This window comes from Heptranchias perlo, chromosome 1 (assembly GCF_035084215.1).
Source record: "Heptranchias perlo isolate sHepPer1 chromosome 1, sHepPer1.hap1, whole genome shotgun sequence".
NCBI lineage: Eukaryota > Metazoa > Chordata > Chondrichthyes > Hexanchiformes > Hexanchidae > Heptranchias > Heptranchias perlo.
This window is the reverse complement of record NC_090325.1, coordinates 2554958-2576424: the sequence shown is the minus strand read 5'-3', so window position 1 is coordinate 2576424 and position 21467 is coordinate 2554958. Positions and strand designations below refer to the sequence as shown.

Genomic DNA, 21467 nt, shown 5'->3' with positions numbered 1-21467 from the left:
CTTACAGTCAGAAACGGGAGAATTTATAATGGGGAACAAGGAAATGACAGAGCAATTAAACAAATACTTTGGTTCTGTCTTCACGGAAGAGGACACAAATAACTTCCCAGAAATGCTAGGGAACCAAGGGACTAGTGAGAAGGAGGAATTAAAGGAAATTAGTATTAGTAAGAAAATAGTGCTGTAGAAATTCATGGGACTGAAAGCCAATAAATCCCCAGGACCTGATAATCTGCATCCCAGAGTACTAAAAGAGGTAGCCATGGAAATAATGGATGCATTAGTAGTCATCTTCCAAAATTCTATAGATTATGGAACAGTTCCTGCAGATTGGAGGGGGGCAAATGTAACCCCACTATTTAAAAAAGGAGGGAGAGAAAAAACAGGGAACTGCAGACCGGTTAGCCTAACATCAGTAGCAGGGAAAATGCTATAGTCTATTATAAAGGATGTGATAACAGGACACTTAGAAAATATCAACGGGATTAGACAAAGTCAACATGAATTTATGAAAGGGAAATCATGTTTGACAAACCTATTGGAGTTTTTTGAGGATGTAACTGGTAGAATAGATAAGGGAGAACCAGAGGATGTGGTTTATTTGGATTTTCAGAAGGCCTTTGATAAAGTCCCACATAAGAGGTTAGTGTGCAAAATTAAAGCACATGGGATTGGGGGGAATATACTGGCATGGATTGAAAATTGGTTAACAGACAGGAAACAGAGAGTAGGAATAAATGGGTCTTTTTCGGGGTGGCAGGCAGTGACTAGTGGGGTACCGCAGGGATCAGTGCTTGGGCCCCAGCTAGTCACAATATATATCAATGATTTGGATGAGGGAACAGAATGTAAAATTTCCAAGTTTGCTGATGACACAAAACTAGGTGGGATTGTGAGTTGTGAGGAGGATGTAAAGAGGCTTCAAGGCGATTTAGACAAGTTGAGTGAGTGGGCAAATACATGGCAGATGCAGTACAATGTGGATAAATGTGAAGTTATCCACTTCAGAAAGAAAAACAGAAAGGCAGAGTATTATTTAAATAGATTGGGAAATGTCCTTATACACCAGTCACTGAAAGCAAACATGCAGGTGCAGCAAGCAGTTAGGAAGGCAAATGGTATGTTGGCCTTCATTGCAAGAGGATTTGAGTACAGGAGCAAGGATGTCTTACTGAAGTTATACAGGGCTCTTTCAAAACTGAGATGAGGAGAAACTTCTTCACTCAGAGGGTAGTAGGTCTGTGGAATTTGCTGCCCCAGGAAGCTGTGGAAGCTACATCATTAAATAAATTTAAAACAGAAATAGACAGTTTCCTGGAAGTAAAGGGAATTAGGGGTTACGGGGAGGGGGCAGGAAATTGGACATGAATTTAGATTTGAGGTTAGGATCAGATCAGCCATGATCTTATTGAATGGCGGAGCAGGCTCGAGGGGCCGATTGGCCTACTCCTGCTCCTATTTCTTATGTTCTTATGTTCTTAGGGCCTTGGTGAGACCACACCTGGAGTATTGTGTGCAGTTTTGGTCTCCTTACCTAAGAAAGGATATACTTGCCATAGAGGGAGTGCAGCGAAGGTTCACCAGACTGATTCCTGGGATGGCAGGACTGTCGTATGAGGAGAGATTGGGTCGACTCGGCCTGTATTCACTGGAGTTTAGAAGAATGAGAGGGGATCTCATTGAAACATATAAAATTCTGACAGGGCTAGACAGACTGGATTCAGGGAGGATGTTTCCCCTGGCTGGGGAGTCCAGAACGAGGGGTCACAGTCTCAGGATACGGGGTAGGACATTTAGGACTGAGATGAGGAGAAATTTCTTCACTCAGAGGGTGGTGAAACTGTGGAATTCTCTACCACAGAAGGCTGTGGAGGCCAAGTCACTGAATATATTTAAGAAGGAGCTGGATAGATTTCTAGACACAAAAGGCATCAAGGGGTATGGGGAGAGAGCGGGAATATGGTATTGAGATAGAGGATCAGCAATGATCATATTGAATGGCGGAGCAGGCTCGAAAGGTTGAATGGCCTACTCCTGCTCCTATTTTCTATGTTTCTATGTTTCCTTTCTCCTTCATGTCTTTATTTAGCTTCCCTTTAAATGTATCTATGCTGGTCGCCTCAACTACTCCTTGTGGTAGTGAGTTCCACATTCTAACCACTCTCTGGGTAAAGAGTGACGCAGATGATTACAATTAGCTGTGTAATAGCCTCTGGTTCTTTTGCCAATCATCTTAAATCTGTGTCCTCTGGTTACCGACCCTTTCGCCACTGGAAACAGTTTCTCCTTATTTACTCTATCAAAACCCTCCATGATTTTGAACACCTCTATCAAATCTCCCCTTAACCTTCTCTGCTCTAAGGAGAACAATCCCAGCTTCTCCAGTCTCACCACATAACTGAAGTCCCTCATCCCTGGTACCATTCTAGTAAATCTCTTCTGCACCCTTTCTACGGCCTTGACATCCTTCCTAAAGTATGGTGTCCAGAATTGAACACAATACTCCTGTTGATCCAGTGTTTTACAAAGATTTAGCATAACTTCCTTGCTTTTGTACTCTATGCCTCTATTAATAAAGTCCAGGATCCCATATGCCTTTTTAACTGCCTTTTCAACTTGTCCTGCCATCTTCAAAGATTTGCACATGTATACCCACAGGTCTCTCTGTTCCTGCACCCCCTTTAAAATTGTACCATTTAGTTTATTTTGCCTCTCCTCATTCTTCCTACCAAAATGTATCACTTCACATTTCTCTGAGTTAAATTTCATCCCCCATGTGTCCGCCCATTTCACCAGTCTGTCTACATCCTCCTGAAGTCTGTTACTATCCTTCACATTGTTTGCTACATTTCCGAGTTTCGTGACTTCTGCAAACTTTGAAATTAAACCCTTTAGACCCAAGTTCAGGTCATTAATATATATCATAAAGAGCAGTGGTCCCAATACCGACCTCCTAGGGGACACCACTGTATACTTCCCACCAGACTGAAAAACAACCGTTCACCACTACTCTCTGCTGTCTGTCCCTGAGCCAATTTCCTATCCACACTACCACTGTCCCTTTAATCCCATGGGCTTTAATTTTCCTAACAAGTCTATTATGTGGTACTTTATCAAACACCTTTTGAAAGTCCATATACACATCAACCACACTACCCTCATCAATCCTCTCCGTTACTTCATCAAAGAACTCAATCAAGTTCGTCAAACATTATTTTCCTTTAACAAATCCGTGCTGACTTTCATTTATTAGCCCATGATTTTCCAAGTGCCAATTAATTTTATCCTGGATTATTGTTTCTAAAAGTTTTCCCACCACCTACATCAGGCTGACTGGCCTGTAATTGCCTGGTATATCCCCCTCCCCTTTTTTGAACAATCCTCCAGTCCTCCGGCACCGTCCCCATATCTAAGAAGGATTGGAAGATTGTGGCCAGAGCTTCTGCAATTTCCACCCTCATTTCCCTCAGTAACCTCGGATGCATCCCATCTGGACCAGGTGACTTTTCTACTTTGAGTACTGCCAATCTTTTAAGCACCTCCTCTTTATCTATTTTTATCCCATCCAATATCACTACCACCTCCTCCTTTACTCTACAATGGCAGCTTCCTCTTCTCTCGTGAAGACAGATGTGAAGTATTCATTTAGTGCCTCAGCCACGCCCTCTGCCTCCACAAGAAGATCTTTTTTGTCCCTAATCAGTCCCCTGCTTGCTTTGATTACCCTTTAAAAGACTTTAATGTTCCCTTTTATGTTCATACTCATTTTCATTCTCTCTCTTTGCCCCTCTTATTCCCTTTTTTAGATCTCCTCTGTACTTTCTGTATTCAGCCTGATTCTCCACTGTATTATGAACCTGACATTCATCATAAGCCTCCTTTTCCTGTTTCATTTCAATCTTTGCATCTTTAGTCATCCAGGGAGCTCGAGCATTGGATGCCCTTCCTTTCCCCCTCATAGGGATGTGTCCACTCTGTACCCGAATTATCTCCTCTTTGAAGGCCTCTCATTCGTCAATTACTGTTTTGCCTAACAAATTTTGATTCCAATCCACTGGGGCAAGATCCCTTTTTAACACTGAAATTAGCCCTTCTCCAGTTAAGCAGTTAAGTATTTTTATGCTTGATTGTTCCTTTGCCTTTTCCAAAACTATCCTAAACCTGATAATATTGTGATCACTGTTCCCCAAATGCTCCTCCACTGAAACTTGCTCCACCTTCCCCACTTCATTCCTCAGAACTAGATCCAGCACTGCTTCCTTCCTCATTGGGCTGGAAGCATACTGATCAAGAAAGTTCTCTTGTACCATTTCAGGAATTCCTCCCCCTCTTTGTCCTTTATTCTGTTACTATCCCAGTCCATATAGACTATATTGAGTCCCCTGTTATCACTACTCTATAGTTCTTGCATCTTTCTGTAATTTGCCTGCAAATTTGCTTCCCTGTCTCCTTCTCATTATTTGGTGGCCTATAATATACACCCAGTAGTGTTTTTTTTAATTCATTCATGGGATGTGGGCGTCGCTGGCGAGGCCGGCATTTATTGCCCATCCCTAATTGCCCTTGAGAAGGTGGTGGTGAGCCGCCTTCTTGAACCGCTGCAGTCCGTGTGGTGACGGTTCTCCCACAGTGCTGTTAGGAAGGGAGTTCCAGGATTTTGACCCAGCAACCAAGAAGGAACGGTGATATATTTCCAAGTCGGGATGGTGTGTGACTTGGAGGGGAACGTGCAGGTGGTGTTGTTCCCATGTACCTGCTGCCCTTGTCCTTCTAGGTGGTAGAGGTCGCGGGTTTGGGAGGTGCTGTCGAAGAAGCCTTGGCGAGTTGCTGCAGTGCATCCTGTGGATGGTACACACTGCAGCCACAGTGCGCCGGTGGTGAAGGGAGTGAATATTTAGGGTGGTGGATGGGGTGCCAATCAAGCGGGCCTGGATGGTGTCGAGCTTCTTGAGTGTTGTTGGAGCTACACTCATCCAGGCAAGTGGAGAGTATTCCATCACACTCCTGACTTGTGCCTTGTAGATGGTGGAAAGGCTTTGGGGAGTCAGGAGGTGAGTCACTCGCCGCAGAATACCCAGCCTCTGTTCTGCTCTTGTGGCCACAGTATTTATATGGCTGGTCCAGTTAAGTTTCTGGTCAATGGTGACCGCCAGGATGTTGATGGTGGGGGATTTGGTGATGGTAATGCCGTTGAATGTCAAGGGGAGGTGGTTAGACTCTCTCTTGTTGGAGATGGTCATTGCCTGGCACTTGTCTGGCGCAAATGTTACTTGTCACTACCCAGTAGTGTAATAGCTGCTCTATTGTTCCTTAATTCTAACCAAATCGATTCTGTTTTTGACCCTCAACTACATCATCCCTTTCCAGTGTTGTAATAGTTTCTTTCATCAATACTCCCACCCCCGCACTTTTTTTCCTTCCCTATCTTTCCTGAATACCTTGTAGCCAGGAATATTAAGTCCCCATTCCTCCCTTTCTTTGAGTCAGGTCTCTGTTATTGCCATTATATCATAGCCCATGTGGCGACTTGTGCCTGCAGCTCACCAACCTTATTTACCCCGCTACGTGCATTTACGCACACGCACTCCAAACCCATCTTAGACTTCCCCATTTGATCCCTCCTATTTCTGCTCTTTACTCTAGTGCTACTCGTCCCTCCCAGTCCTCTGTGCACCTTGTTTCTCCTCTCTAATATTTCATCCCCCTGTCAAATTAGTTTAAACCCTTCCCCACAGCACTAGTTAACCTCCCCGCGAGGACATTGGTCCCAGCTCTGTTGAGATGCAGCCCGTCCACCTTGAACAGGTCGCTCCTGCCCCAGAACTGGTCCCAATGTCCCAGGAATCTGAAGCACCATTTCTCCAGCCACACATAAACCTGTCTTACCCTACTATTCCTGTACTCACTAGCGCGTGGCACTGGGAGGGAGCTCCTGCTTTTTAACTTCCTCCCCAGCTCCTGAAACTCTGATTGCAGGACCTCGACCCTTTTCCTTCCTATGTCATTGGTTCACATATGGACCACGACTTCTGGCTGTTCCTCATCCCCCCTCAACATGTTCTGCATCCTCTCAGTGATGTCCTTTACCCTGGCACAGGGTGGCAATACACCATGCAGGACTCATGTCGACAGTTGCAGAAACACCTGCCTATTCCCTTGACTATCGAAACCCCAATAACCACTGCATTCCTACACTTCACTGTGCCCTCCTGTGCAGTCCTTTGCTCCATGGTGCCACTGCACTCCTTCAAGGCATTATCATCCTCGCGGTACTGAAAACCGGTTAGTGAGCGCTACAGTCCCGGAGGATTCCTGCATTGCCTGCCCCTTCCCACCATACACTGCTGGATACCCACTTACTGTCCTGAGGTTTCTGTGGCTGTGGGATGATCACTTTCTGGAACACACAATCCAGGAAATTTTCAGCCACTCGTATGCCCTGCAGTGATTCGTAGAATCATAGAAAGGTTACAGCATGGAAGGAGGCCGTTCAGCCCATCGAGTCCGTGCCGGCTCTGTGCAAGAGCAATCCAGCTAGTCCCACTCCCCCGCCCTATCCCCGTAGCCCTGCAAATTTTTTCCTTTCAAATACTTATCCAGTTCCCTTTTGAAGGCCATGTTTGAATCTGCCTCCACCACCCCCTTGGGCAGTGCATTCCAGATCACAACCACTCACTGGGTAAAAAGATTTTCCTCATGTCACCTCTGGTTCTTTTGCCAGTCACCTTAAATCTATGTCCTCTGGTTCTTGACCCTTCCGCCAATGGGAACAGTTTCTCTCTATCTACTCTGTCTAGACCCTTCATGATTTTGAATGCCTCTATCAAATCTCCTCACAACTGTCTCTGTTCCAAGGAGAACAACCCCAGCTTCTCCAGTCTATCCATGTAACTAAAGTCCCTCATCCCTGGAATCATTCTAGTAAATCTTTTCTGCACCCTCTCTAAGGCCTTCACATCTTTCCTAAAGTGTGGTGCCCAGAACTGGACACAATACTCCAGTTGTGGCCGAACCTGTGTTTTATAAAAGGTTCATCATGACTTCCATACTTTTGTACTCTATGCCTCTATTTACAAAGCCCATGATCCCATATGCTTTTTTAACCGCTTTCTCAACCTGCCCTGCCACCTTCAATGATTTGTGTACATATACCCACAGATCTCTCTGTTCCTGTACCCCTTTTAGAGTTGAGCCCTCCAGTTTATATTGCCTCTCCTCGTTCTTCCTACCGAAATGTATCACTTTGCATTTTTACGTGTTCATCTTCATCTGCCACGTGTCCGCCCATTCCACCAGCCTGTCTATATCCTCTTGAAGTCTATCACTATCCTCCTCACTGTTCACTACCCTTCCAAGTTTAGTGTCATCTGCAAATTTTGAAATTGTTCCCTGTACACCCAAGTCCAAGTCATTAATATATATCAAGAAAAGCAGTGGTCCCAGCACCGACCCCTGGGGAACACCACTGTACACCTCCCTCCAGTCCGAAAAACAACCGTTCACCACTGCTCTCTGTTTCCTGTCACTTAGCCAATTCTGTACCCATGTTGCTACTGCCCCCTTTATTCCATGGACCGCAATCTTGATGATAAGCCTCAAACGCCTTTTGAAAGTCCATATACACCACATCAACTGCAATGCCTTCATCTACCCTCTCTGTTACCTCATCAAAAAACTCTATCAGGTTAGTTAAACAAGATTTGCCTTTAACAAATCCGTGCTGGCTTTCCCTAATCAATCCACACTCGTCCAAGTGACTATTAATTCTGTCCCGGATTATCGTTTCTAAAAGTTTCCCCACCACTGAGATTAAACTGACTGGCCTATAGTTGCTGGGTTTATCCTTACACCCTTTTTTGAACAAGGGTGTAATATTTGCAATTCTCCAGTCCTCTGGCACCACCCCTGTATCTACGGATGTTTGGAAGATTATGGCCAGTTCCTCGGCAATTTCCACCCTTACATCCCTCAGAAACCTAGGATGCATCCCATCCGGACCGGGTGACTTATCTATTTAAGTACAGCTAGCCTTTCAAGTACCTCCTCTTTATCAATTTTCAGCCCATCCAGTATCTCAACTATATCTTCCTTTACTGAGACTCTGGCAGCATCTTCCTCCTTGGTAAAGACAGATGCAAAGTACTCATTTAGTACCTCGGCCATCCCCTCTGCCTCCATGAGTAGATCTCCTTTATGGTCCCTAATCGGCCCCACCCCTCCACTTACTACCCGTTTACTGTATACATGTCTGTAGAAGACTTTTGGATTCTCTTTTATGTTGGCCGCCAGTCTATTCTCATACTCTCTCTTTGCCCCTCTTATTTCCTTTCTCACTTCCCCTCTGAACTTTCTATATTCTGCCTCGTTCTCACTTTGTGTTATCAACCTGACATCTGTCTTATGCCCTTTTTTTCCATTTCATCTTACTCTCTATCTCTTTTGTCATCCAGGGAGCTCTGGCTTTAGTTGCCAATATGATTTAGACAAGTTGGGTGAGTGGGCAAGAACATGGCAGATGCAGTATAACGTAGATAAATGTGAGGTTATCCACTTTGGTTGTAAAAACAGAAAGGCAGATTATTATCTGAATGGTGATAGATTGGGAAAAGGGGAGGTGCAACGAGACCTGGGTGTCCTTGTACACCAGTTGCTGAAAGTGAGCATTCAGGTGCAGCAAGCAGTTAGGAAGGCGAATGGTATGTTGGCCTTCATTGCAAGAGGATTTGAGTACAGGAGCAAGGATGTCTTACTGCAGTTATACAGGGCCTTGGTGAGACCACACCTGGAGTATTGTGTGCAGTTTTGGTCTCCTTATCTGAGGAAGGATGTCCTTGCCATGGAGGGAGTGCAACGAAGGTTTACCAGACTGATTCCTGGGATGACAGGACTGACATATGAGGAGAGATTGGGTCGACTAGGCCTATATTCACTAGAGTTTGGAAGAATATAAAATTCTAACAGGTCTAGACAGACTAGATGCAGGGAGGATGTTCCCGATGGCTGGGGAGTCCAGAACCAGGGGTCACAGTCTCAGGATACGGGGTATGCCATTTAGAACCGAGATGAGGAGAAATTTCTTCACTCAGAGGCAGTGGAGGCGAAGTCATTAGATGTATTCAAGCAGGAGATAGATATATTTCTTAATGCTAAAGGGATCAAGGGATATGGGGAAAAAGCGGGAACAGGGTACTGAGTTAGTCGATTAGCCATGATCATTTTGAATGGGCGGAGCAGGCCCGAAGGGCCGAATGGCCTACTCTTGCTCCTATTTTCTATGTTTCTATGTTTGCCTTACCTTTCTCCCTCGTGGGAATGTGCCTAGACTGTACCCGAACCTCGTTTGGGTAGAGACACTTGCTGTGTAAAGAAGTTTTTCCTCATGTCACCTTTGGTTCTTTTGCCGGTTACCTTAAATCTGTGTCCTCTGGTTCTTCACCCTTCCGCCAATGGGAACACTTTCTCTCTGTCTACTTTGTCTAGACCCTATTATCAAATCTCCTCTCAACCTTCTCTGCTCTAAGGAGAACACCTGCTCCTCAAGAGACAGAGCGATTGAGAAAAATAGAAGAGAGAGGAGAGACTGTGCCATGTGCTGCTGGCCTTGTGATGCTGCGATGTGTTGTGCTCTGGTCAGTGCAGGAGATAGCTACCCCTCTGTAGAGATACTAAAGATGGAGGTAGTCATGGATTCATTCAGCTTTCCCGCTATAGTCCTTTACTCTTGAAAGGAATTTCTGTGTTGTGAGGTGTTGTGGGGGCTTCAGTGAACACATCGCAGTGTAATAATGAGTGCTTCCTTGTGCCCTGCGCAGAGGAGCTATCCAAACCATGTCAGCATCTTGGTGGAGCTGGAGGGAGAGGACTTAACGCTGGATCTCACGAAAAACAAGTGAGTAAATCTTGCTTCACATAAAGTGGAACAAAGCTCCATCACCACTCTCCTAGGAGCATTTGATGGGACAGTGTAGAGAGAGCTTTACTCTGTATCTAACCCATGCTGTACCTGCCCTGGGAGTGTTTGATGGGACAGTGTAGAGGGAGCTTTACTCTGTATCTAACCCATGCTGTACCTGCCCTGGGAGTGTTTGATGGGACAGTGTAGAGGGAGCTTTACTCTGTATCTAACCCATGCTGTACCTGCCCTGGGAGTGTTTGATGGGACGGTGTAGAGGGAGCTTTACTCTGTATCTAACCCATGCTGTACCTGCCCTGGGAGTGTTTGATGGGACGGTGTAGAGGGAGCTTTACTCTGTATCTAACCCATGCTGTACCTGCCCTGGGAGCATTTGATGGGACAGTGTAGAGGGAGCTTTACTCTGTATCTAACCCATGCTGTACCTGCCCTGGGAGTGTTTGATGGGACGGTGTAGAGGGAGCTTTACTCTGTATCTAACCCATGCTGTACCTGCCCTGGGAGTGTTTGATGGGACGGTGTAGAGGGAGCTTTACTCTGTATCTAACCCATGCTGTACCTGCCCTGGGAGTGTTTGATGGGACGGTGTAGAGGGAGCTTTACTCTGTATCTAACCCATGCTGTACCTGCCCTGGGAGTGTTTGATGGGACGGTGTAGAGGGAGCTTTACTCTGTATCTAACCTATGCTGTGCCTGCCCTGGGAGTGTTTGATGGGACGGTGTAGAGGGAGCTTTACTCTGTATCTAACCCATGCTGTACCTGCCCTGGGAGTGTTTGATGGGACGGTGTAGAGGGAGCTTTACTCTGTATCTAACCCATGCTGTACCTGCCCTGGGAGTGTTTGATGGGACAGTGTAGAGGGAGCTTTACTCTGTATCTAACCCGTGCTGTACCTGCCCTGGGAGTGTTTGATGGGACAGTGTAGAGGGAGCTTTACTCTGTATCTAACCCTGTACCTGCCCTGGGAGCGTTTGATGGGACAGTGTAGAGGGAGCTTTACTCTGTATCTAACCCTGTACCTGCCCTGGGAGTGTTTGATGGGACAGTGTAGAGGGAGCTTTACTCTGTATCTAACCCGTGCTGTACCTGCCCTGGGAGTGTTTGATGGGACAGTGTAGAGGGAGCTTTACCCTGTATCTAACCCATGCTGTACCTGCCCTGGGAGTGTTTGATGGGACAGTGTAGAGGGAGCTTTACTCTGTATCTAACCCGTGCTGTACCTGCCCTGGGAGTGTTTGATGGGACAGTGTAGAGGGAGCTTTACTCTGTATCTAACCCTGTACCTGCCCTGGGAGCGTTTGATGGGACAGTGTAGAGGGAGCTTTACTCTGTATCTAACCCTGTACCTGCCCTGGGAGTGTTTGATGGGACAGTGTAGAGGGAGCTTTACTCTGTATCTAACCCGTGCTGTACCTGCCCTGGGAGTGTTTGATGGGACAGTGTAGAGGGAGCTTTACCCTGTATCTAACCCATGCTGTACCTGCCCTGGGAGTGTTTGATGGGACAGTGTGGAGGGAGCTTTACTCTGTATCTAACCCTGTACCTGCCCTGGGAGTGTTTGATGGGACAGTGTAGAGGGAGCTTTACTCTGTATCTAACCCGTGCTGTACCTGCCCTGGGAGTGTTTGATGGGACAGTGTAGAGGGAGCTTTACTCTGTATCTAACCCGTGCTGTACCTGCCCAGGCAGTGTTTGATGGGACAGTGTTGAGGGAGCTTTACTCTGTATCTAACCCGTGCTGTACCTGCCCTGGGAGTGTTTGATGGGACAGTGTAGAGGGAGCTTTACTCTGTATCTAACCCGTGCTGTACCTGCCCTGGGAGTGTTTGATGGGACAGTGTAGAGGGAGCTTTACTCTGTATCTAACCCATGCTGTACCTGCCCTGGGAGTGTTTGATGGGACAGTGTAGAGGGAGCTTTACTCTGTATCTAACCCGTGCTGTACCTGCCCTGGGAGTGTTTGATGGGACAGTGTAGAGGGAGCTTTACTCTGTATCTAACCCTGTACCTGCCCTGGGAGCGTTTGATGGGACAGTGTAGAGGGAGCTTTACTCTGTATCTAACCCTGTACCTGCCCTGGGAGTGTTTGATGGGACAGTGTAGAGGGAGCTTTACTCTGTATCTAACCCGTGCTGTACCTGCCCTGGGAGTGTTTGATGGGACAGTGTAGAGGGAGCTTTACCCTGTATCTAACCCATGCTGTACCTGCCCTGGGAGTGTTTGATGGGACAGTGTGGAGGGAGCTTTACTCTGTATCTAACCCTGTACCTGCCCTGGGAGTGTTTGATGGGACAGTGTAGAGGGAGCTTTACTCTGTATCTAACCCGTGCTGTACCTGCCCTGGGAGTGTTTGATGGGACAGTGTAGAGGGAGCTTTACTCTGTATCTAACCCGTGCTGTACCTGCCCAGGCAGTGTTTGATGGGACAGTGTTGAGGGAGCTTTACTCTGTATCTAACCCGTGCTGTACCTGCCCTGGGAGTGTTTGATGGGACAGTGTAGAGGGAGCTTTAGTCTGTATCTAACCCGTGCTGTACCTGCCCTGGGAGTGTTTGATGGGACAGTGTAGAGGGAGCTTTACTCTGTATCTAACCCATGCTGTACCTGCCCTGTGAGTGTTTGATGGGACAGTGTAGAGGGAGCTTTACTCTGTATCTAACCCATGATGTACCTGCCCTGGGAGTGTTTGATGGGACAGTTTAGAGGGAGCTTTACTCTGTATCTAACCCATGCTGTACCTGCCCTGGGAGTGTTTGATGGGACAGTTTAGAGGGAGCTTTACTCTGTATCTAACCCGTGCTGTACCTGCCCTGGGAGTGTTTGATGGGACAGTTTAGAGGGAGCTTTACTCTGTATCTAACCCATGCTGTACCTGCCCTGGGAATGTTTGATGGGACAGTTTAGAGGGAGCTTTACTCTGTATCTAACCCATGCTGTACCTGCCCTGGGAATGTTTGATGGGACAGTTTAGAGGGAGCTTTACTCTGCCCCACTTACTGGACCCACTGCACCCATCGGATATAATCCCACACACCAGACATAATCCTATGCAGCATATAGAACCGAGCCACACATAAAACCCCACCCACTGGATAACATTTCTCTAATTTTAGCAAAACTTGCATGGTAAAAGGTGTGTTTGTAAGAAAGAACTCTCAGCTCCCAGCAATGCTATTGCTCCAAAAACAGAGTCAAGGTACCATGGTGAAAGTTGAGAGTAATCTGATTTTACTCAGTAAGGGCTTGTTAGCACCATTACGATGTACACACGCAGCAACCCAGAGCTACACAGATTGAAAAGTGAATCTTTCACTGTAAGTCAGACCATTCCCGAGAGATATAATTCTAAAATGGGAGCTTGTCCTGGCTCAGAAGCTTGGAGACTGAAATTTGTTTTAAGGAAAATTTCTATTTGATAATTCCCCCTCGTTCTGTCCTCCCGTTGCTGTATTAGTGCTTTATGCTTTATCCAGTTGTAACGCTCAGCATCTCACTCACAGGTTCAGACAGCGTGGGGGGGAATAAAAGTTGGATAAGGTCTATTATTGGGCTTAGGCAGTGCGATCGGCTGTTACCCCGCGTCCAATGGCCCCTGCGCAGGCAGGACCCGAACTTCGTCCGGCTTCAGCACTCACCTTCAAGCAGCATTGAAATCTCGGCCTTGCACATCGATTCAAGTAAATTCGCACTTTCCACTAGCAGGGGGAGCCCCAATCTCTTAAAGGGAGGATGTCACTTTAAGTCTTTTAAAGGTAGCCGGTACCTGTTTTTGCGAAAAATAAGTCTGCTGTCTGCATAGAGTCTTAACGGAGATCAGACATCGCACACATAAAACACGGATGCAGGTCCCGTCCTATGTTTACACACTGATGAGTTATGTTAAAACATTGAATAAAGGTTGCGCACCACTAAATCCCACATCCTCCAATCTGCACACCAGACCTCACCAATCTGCCGATCTGAGTTTGTACCAGGCCTGTGAGAGTGCATGCACCAAGGTTCTCTGCTGATGCACTAGAGACCTTGGTGCAAGAGGTGGACAGAAGGAGGGACATCCTATATCCATGGGGGAGGAGGGGGGCAAGAGGCCCTCCAGACATATATCCAAAAGGCAGTGGGAGGCAGTGGGGGACGAAGTCAATGCCAGGCTCACAGCACCATGAACATGGATGCAGTGCAGGAAGAAGCTCAATGCTTTGACATAAGTGGTCAAGTTGAGTGAGGTCAACTGTCAAGTGGCATCTCCCACCAACTGCACCACACACCACACCCCCATCACCCACATACCAATAAACTCTTTCCATCAGTACTCAACTCTTCCAATCAGATGCTTCCTCTCACCCTCACACATTACCACTGTTTCAAGCCGCCCACCCACAACTCACAGGCCACACACACTGGCAGCTATTCAACCATGACAGGCACATCACCCAGACACATGTTCCGCTTTCTTCCAAGAGAAGGTGGCGCATATCAGGAGGCAGCAAGTGGCAGTGGCATTTAGCCCCTCGAGCCTGTTCTACCATTCAGTGAGATCATGGTGGACCTGTGACCTCACTCCATATACCCGCCTTAGCCCCATATACCTTGGTTCACAGAAATCTATCAATCTCAGATTTAGAATTACATGTGAGCTAGTATCAGATGCCATTTGCAGAACAGCGTTCCAAACGTCTCCCATCCTTTGCACGTAGAAGCATTTCCTAACTTCACTCCTGCACATCCTGGCTCTAAATGTCAGGCTATGTCCCCACGTCATAACATGACGAGTTCAATGTGGTGTTTGAAAGGGAAAAAAGTGAATCAGTTGCTAAGATTCTAGACTTGGGTAAGGCCGACTTCAATGGGATGAGACAGAGACTGTCCACAGTAAACTGGGCAAATCTGTTAATGGGTAAAACGACTGATGATCAGCGGGAAATGTTTAAAGAAACATTTAACATGATACAGAATCGGTTTATACCCCGAGGGGCAAGAACTCTACTTGCCAAAAAAAACAGCCATGGACAACTAAAGAGGTAAGGGACAGAATAAGACGTAAAGAAAGGGCATACAAAAAGGCAAAAAATGGCTCAGATCCTGGCGAATGGGAAAGATACAAAGATCAACAAAGGGTCACAAAACAGATAGTAAGAGCTACAAAAAGAGAGTATGAAAAGAAACTTGCAAGGGATATCAAAACCAATACGAAGAACTTTTATAGTTATATTAGGAAGGTTAAGGGGTGATCTGATCGAAGTTTATAAGATATTAAGGGGAACAGATAGGGTGGATAGAGAGAAACTATTTCCGCTGGTTGGGGATTCTAGGAGTAGGGGACACAGTCTAAAAATTAGAGCCAGACCTTTCAGGAATGAGATTAGAAAACATTTCTACACACAAAGGGTGGTAGAAGTTTGGAACTCTCTTCCACAAACAGCAATTGATACTAGCTCAATTGCTAAATTTAAATGTGAGATAGATAGTTTTTTGGCAACCCAAGGTATTAAGGGATATGGGCCAAAGGCAGGTATATGGAGTTAGATCACAGATCAGCCATGATCTTATCAAATGGCGGAGCAGGCACGATGGGCTGAATGGCCTACTCCTGTTCCTATGTTCCTAAGTCCTGGTACTGAAGTCTAGGAGACCTCCAAAAACAGTTACAAATGCATCAGCAGCCAGAAGCAATAATCCAGTCACTAACCTGTAAATCCTGCATAGTCCCTTTAAGTAGCACTGGTGGGGGGTCCTCCAGACACTCTAAGACACGTTCAGATGATCGGGGTTAAGACTGTGCATTGAGTTGAGCGTTAAGTCCCAAAATAGTGCCTATCGCTTTAAATCAGCGTTGCACACTGATTGTATCCTGATCTTCTCCTTACTTTACATGCTACCAGCGTTCAGTATTTGCGCCTGCGCTAATACCTATACCAAGATGGCGTCCGGCGCACATCGCGCTGGAAATGTGCGGCCGCATAGCGCCAAAACAACGGGTGCTACACGGCCTAATTTCTCGCCCTGTGTGTCCTACATGGACATACCAGTGCTGGTGGACTCTGCCAGTGTTTGCCATTCACTCTAAGTTAGTCGCACCATATTCCTTTTTTCACAGATTCTTCTTGCCGAGAGGGTTCCAGGTATCGCACTATGATTCGAATGGGACACTGGTGACAGAGCAGGACACTGAACTGGTGAGCAATCTCTGGGCAGACTGAGGCCAGGTTGAAGCCCATTGCTTTTAAAATGCATTGATTGTGAATACATTTTGCTCTTTCTTTTTTCTGCTAATTTCCTCCCCGCCCATCTTGCTGATTCTGTCGAGCTCCACAGGTGTCAGGGTCACTCCCATACCTTGCCCAAGTCACCATTCCTCAGACCTTAGCCTAGACACTGACTGTCAGCATGCTATTCAACAACAAAGGCATCGCAACCGAGCCTGATCCTGTTCTCAACCGTTGGGAAGGTATTTTTTTAATACACAGAAAAATGTTGCAGTCCTGTGCCTGTATTAATAATGAATTCAAACACATAGTCAAACGCTTGGAGGTTTATTAAAGATGAAATGGACCAACGTACTCACAACCAACGCCGAGATTACATAACATACAGTTGCCGATGAACACACCTTACTGCCGATGAGCACACCTCTCTGCCGATGAGCACACCTCTCTGCCGATGAGCACACCTCTCTGCCGATGAGCACACCTCTCTGCCGATGAGCACACCTCTCTGCCGATGAGCACACCTCTCTGCCGATGAGCACACCTCTCTGCCGATGAGCACACCTCTCTGCCGATGAGCACACCTCTCTGCCGATGAGCACACCTCTCTGCCGATGAGCACACCTCTCTGCCGATGAGCACACCTCTCTGCCGATGAACACACCTCGCTGCCGATGAGCACACCTCGCTGCCGATGAACACACCTCGCTGCCGATGAACACACCTCGCTGCCGATGAACACACCTCGCTGCCGATGAACACACCTCTCTGCCGATGAACACACCTCTCTGCCGATGAACACACCTCTCTGCCGATGAACACACCTCTCTGCCGATGAACACACCTCTCTGCCGATGAACACACCTCTCTGCCGATGAACACACCTCTCTGCCGATGAACACACCTCTCTGCCGATGAACACACCTCTCTGCCGATGAACACACCTCACTGCCGATGAACACACCTCACTGCCGATGAACACACCTTACCACCTACTCCTCCAGCTCATCGGCTGGAGGAGCTCGAGCTCCAGGTTTCGGAGCTGGAGCAGCGGTTGGCGTCACTACAGTGTATCCGCGAGGCTGAGAGTTTCGTGGATAGCACGTTTCAGGAAGTGGTCACCCCACAGATTAAGAGAGTGCAGGCAGAGAGGGACTGGGTGACCACCAGACAGACAAGGAGGACCAGGCAGGTAGTGCAGGAGACCCCTGAGTGCATCTCACTCTCCAACCAGTATTCACTGGTGAGGGAGAGGGATCCCCTGTGGAGTGCAGCCAGAGCCAAGGCCAGAGGACCATGGGTGGCTCAGCTGTACAGGGCGGGAGAAGAATGGTCAGGAGAGCAATAGTGATAGGGAATTCTATAGTTAGGGGAACAGACAGGCATTTCTGCAGCCACAGACGTGATTCCAGGGACGGTCCAAAAATTGATAAAGGTACTAGAAAGGCTAGCTATACTTACAGTAGATAAGTCACCCGGTCCGGATGGGATGCATCCTGGGTTGCTGAGGGAAGTAAGGGTGGAAATTGCCGAGGAACTGGCCATAATCTTCCAAACATCCGTAGATCCGGGGGTGGTGCCGGAGGACTGGAGAATTGCAAATGTTACACCCTTCTTCACAAAAGGGTGTAAGGATAAACCCAGCAACTATAGGCCAGTCAGTTTAACTTTTAGAGGAAACTTTTCAGGGAAACTTTTAGAAATGATAATCCGGGACAGAATTAACAGTCGCTTGGACGAGTGTGGATTGATTAGGGAAAGCCAGCACGGATTTGTTAAAGGCAAATCGTGTTTAACTGACCTGATAGAGTTTTTTGATGAGGTACCAGAGAGGGTAGATGAGGGCAATGCAGTTGATGTGGTGTACATGAACTTACAAAAGGCGTTTGATAAAGTGCTGCACGGTAGGCTTATCATCAAGATTGCAGCCCATGGAATAAAGGGGGCAGTAGCAACATGGATAGAGAATTGGCTAAGGGACAGGAAACAGAGAGTAGTGGTGAACGGTTGTTTTTCGGACTGGAGGGAGGTGTACAGTGGTGTTCCCCAGGGGTCAGTGCTGGGACCACTGCTTTTCTTGATATATATTAATGACTTGGACTTGGGTGTACAGGGCACAATTTCAAAATTTGCAGATAACACAAAACTTGGAAGGTAGTTAACAGTGAGGAGGATAGTGATAGACTTCAAGAGGATATAGACAGGCTGGTGGAATGGGCGGACACGTGGCAGATGAAATTTAATGCAGAAAAATGCAAAGTGATACATTTTGGTAGGAAGAACGAGGAGAAGCAATATAAACTAGAGGGCACAACTCTAAAAGGGGTACAGGGACAGAGAGATCTGAGGCTATATGTGCACAAATCGTTGAAGGTGGCAGGGCAGGTTGAGAAAGCAGTTTAAAAAGCATACGGGATCATGGGCTTTATAAATAGAGGCATAGAGTACAAAAGTATGGAAGTCATGATGAACCTTTATAAAACACTGGTTCGGCCACAACTGGAGTATTGTGTCCAGTTCTGGGCACCGCACTTCAGGAAAGATGTGAAGGCCTTAGGGAGGGTGCAGAAGAGATTTACTAGAATGGTTCCCGGGACGAGGGACTTTAGTTACGTGGATAGACTGGAGAAGCTGGGGTTGTTCTCCTTGGAACAGAGATGGTTGCGAGGAGATTTGATAGAGGTGTTCAAAATCATGAAGGGTCGAGATAGAGTAGATATTGTCGCTGGGTCAAAGTCCTGGAACTCCCTTCCGAACAGCACTGTGGGAGAACCTTCACCACACGGACTGCAGCGGTTCAAGAAGGCGGCTCACCACCACCTTCTCAAGAGCAATTAGGGATGGGCAATAAATGCTGGCCTCGCCAGCGATGCCCACATCCCGTGAACGAATGAAAAAAAAAAGATAGAGAGAAACTGTTCCCATTGGTGGAAGGGTCAATGACCAGAGGACATAGATTTAAGGTGATTGGTAAAAGAACCAAAGGTGACATGAGGAAAAACTTTTTTACACAGCGAGTGGTTAGGATCTGGAATGCACTGCCCGAGGGGGTGGTGGAGGCAGATTCAATCATGGCCTTCAAAAGGGAACTGGATAAGTACTTGAAAGGAAAAAATGTGCAGGACCTTGGGGAAAGGGCAGGGGAGTGGGACTAGCTGGATTGCTCTTGCATAGAGCCGGCGCGGACTCGAAGGGCCGAATGGCCTCCTTCCGTGCTGTAACCTTTCTAGGATTCTATGAGTTAAACCCTCCAGATCTCTCCCTTTCAACTCCCCACCTCATATTAAATTCGAGGCATTGCTGGACCGGGAGCCAATGTAGGTTAGTGAGCACAGTGGTGATGGGAGAACAGGACTTGATGTGAGTCAGCAGAGTTTTGGATGAGCTGAAGTTAATGGAGGGTGGAAGATGGGAGGCCGGCCAGGAGAGCATTGGAATAGTTGAGTCTGGAGGTAACCAAGGCATGGATGAGGGTTTCAGCAGCAGATGAACTGAGGCAGGGGCGGAGACAGGCGATGTTACTGAGATTTTCTCCTCTCCATGAGACTCTCTGTCAGTGAATCTTCACCCCCTTCTCCCTGTGAGACTCTCTCCCAGTGTCACTGAATCTTCACCCCCACCTCCCCAACTCTGCTCTCTGTGAAACTGTCCCAATGTCTTTGTTGCATTTGCTTGTAATGCCATTTAATAAAAAGAACCATTGTCAGCAATGTTACGAGTAGCAGGATGTTTTATGCTCAGGATTGATCATCTTCCTACAGTATCACTGTTACTATGAGGGCTCCGTTCGAAGATTCCCTGGATCCCAGGTCTCTGCCAGCACCTGTTCAGGACTCAGGTAAAAAAAAAACAGATGATTCTTTCTCAGATTGTTATTCATCTTACTGAAACCTGGGCTTAAATATTCAAGTTAAATATTCAACCTGTTAGTTCAATTGGGTAAGGATTACTTACTGTTACTTTATTGCAAATTGATTATTCAGCAGGGTAAGGATTGCTCACTGTGTGACTATATTGTGACATGTTTATTCAGCAGGGTAAGGATTGCTCACTGTGTGACTATATTGTGACATGTTTATTCAGCAGGGTAAGGATTGCTCACTGTGTGACTATATTGTGACATGTTTATTCAGCAGGGTAAGGATTGCTCACTGTGTGACTATATTGTGACATGTTTATTCAGCAGGGTAAGGATTGCTCACTGTGTGACTATATTGTGACATGTTTATTCAGCAGGGTAAGGATTGCTCACTGTGTGACTATATTGTGACATGTTTATTCAGCAGGGTAAGGATTGCTCACTGTGTGACTATATTGTGACATGTTTATTCAGCAGGGTAAGGATTACTCACTGTGCAAATGTATTGGAAACTGATTATTTATCAATGTAAAGGTGACTCGACAACAACTTGCATTTATATAGCACTTTTAACGTAGGAAAATGCCCCAAAGTGCTTCTCAGGAGTGTAATCAGACACAAATTGACACTGAGCCAAGGAAGGAGGGTCTTAAAAGAGGAATTACATAGAATTACATAGATATATTCACAATAACAAATTGGGAGATATGGTTAATTCTTTAGAAGACCAAAGGAAGCTGCAAAGAAATATTGATAAGATTTGTGATAAATAAGATTGGTGAGCTGCAGTCACCAGTTGCACAGAATTACATAGAGTGTACAGCACAGAAACAGGCCATTTGGCAAAACTGGTCAATGCTGGTGTTTATGCTCCACATGAGTCTCCTCCCACACTTCTTCATCAAACCCTATCAGCATACCCTTCTATTTGTTTCTCTCATATATTTATCCAGCTTCCCCTTATATGCATCTATGCTATTCACCGCAATTATTCCATGCAGCAGCAAGTTCCACATTCTAACTACTCTCTGGGTAAAGAATCATAGAATCAAAGAATCATAGATTTGTTGTAGCACAGGAGACCATTTGGCCCATCGAGCCTGTGCCAGCTCTTTGTAAGAGCAATCCAGTTAGTCCCATTCCCCCGCTCTTTCCCTGTAGCCCTGTAAATTTTTTCTCTTCAAATATTTATCCAATTCCTTTTTGAAAGCCACGATTGAATCTACATCCAGCACCCTTTCCAGATCATAACTACTCGCTGTGTAAAAAAGTTTTTCCTCATGTCGCCTTTGGTTCTTTTGCCAATCACCTTAAATCTATGTCCTCTGGTTCTCAACCCTACTGCCGATGGGAATAGTTTCTCTTTATTTACTTTATCTAAAAACGTCATGATTTTGAACACTTCGATCAAATTTCGTCTCAACCTTGTCTCCTCTAAGGCGAACAACCCCAGCTTCTCCAGTCTATCCATGTAACTGAAGTCTCTCATCCC

At 46.4% G+C, this 21467-nt stretch overlaps 1 protein-coding gene across 1 annotated transcript in view; it reads left to right on the top strand.

Annotated features, from left to right (window-relative positions):
• LOC137308559 (disintegrin and metalloproteinase domain-containing protein 12-like) overlaps positions 1–21467 on the top strand; it is a 402109-nt gene that overhangs the window by 60205 nt on the left and 320437 nt on the right. The window contains exons 3-5 of the mRNA XM_067977213.1: positions 9813–9889; positions 16008–16086; positions 19878–19954. Coding sequence (XP_067833314.1) covers positions 9813–9889; positions 16008–16086; positions 19878–19954 — 233 coding nt within the window. The remainder of the gene's footprint in view (positions 1–9812; positions 9890–16007; positions 16087–19877; positions 19955–21467) is intronic.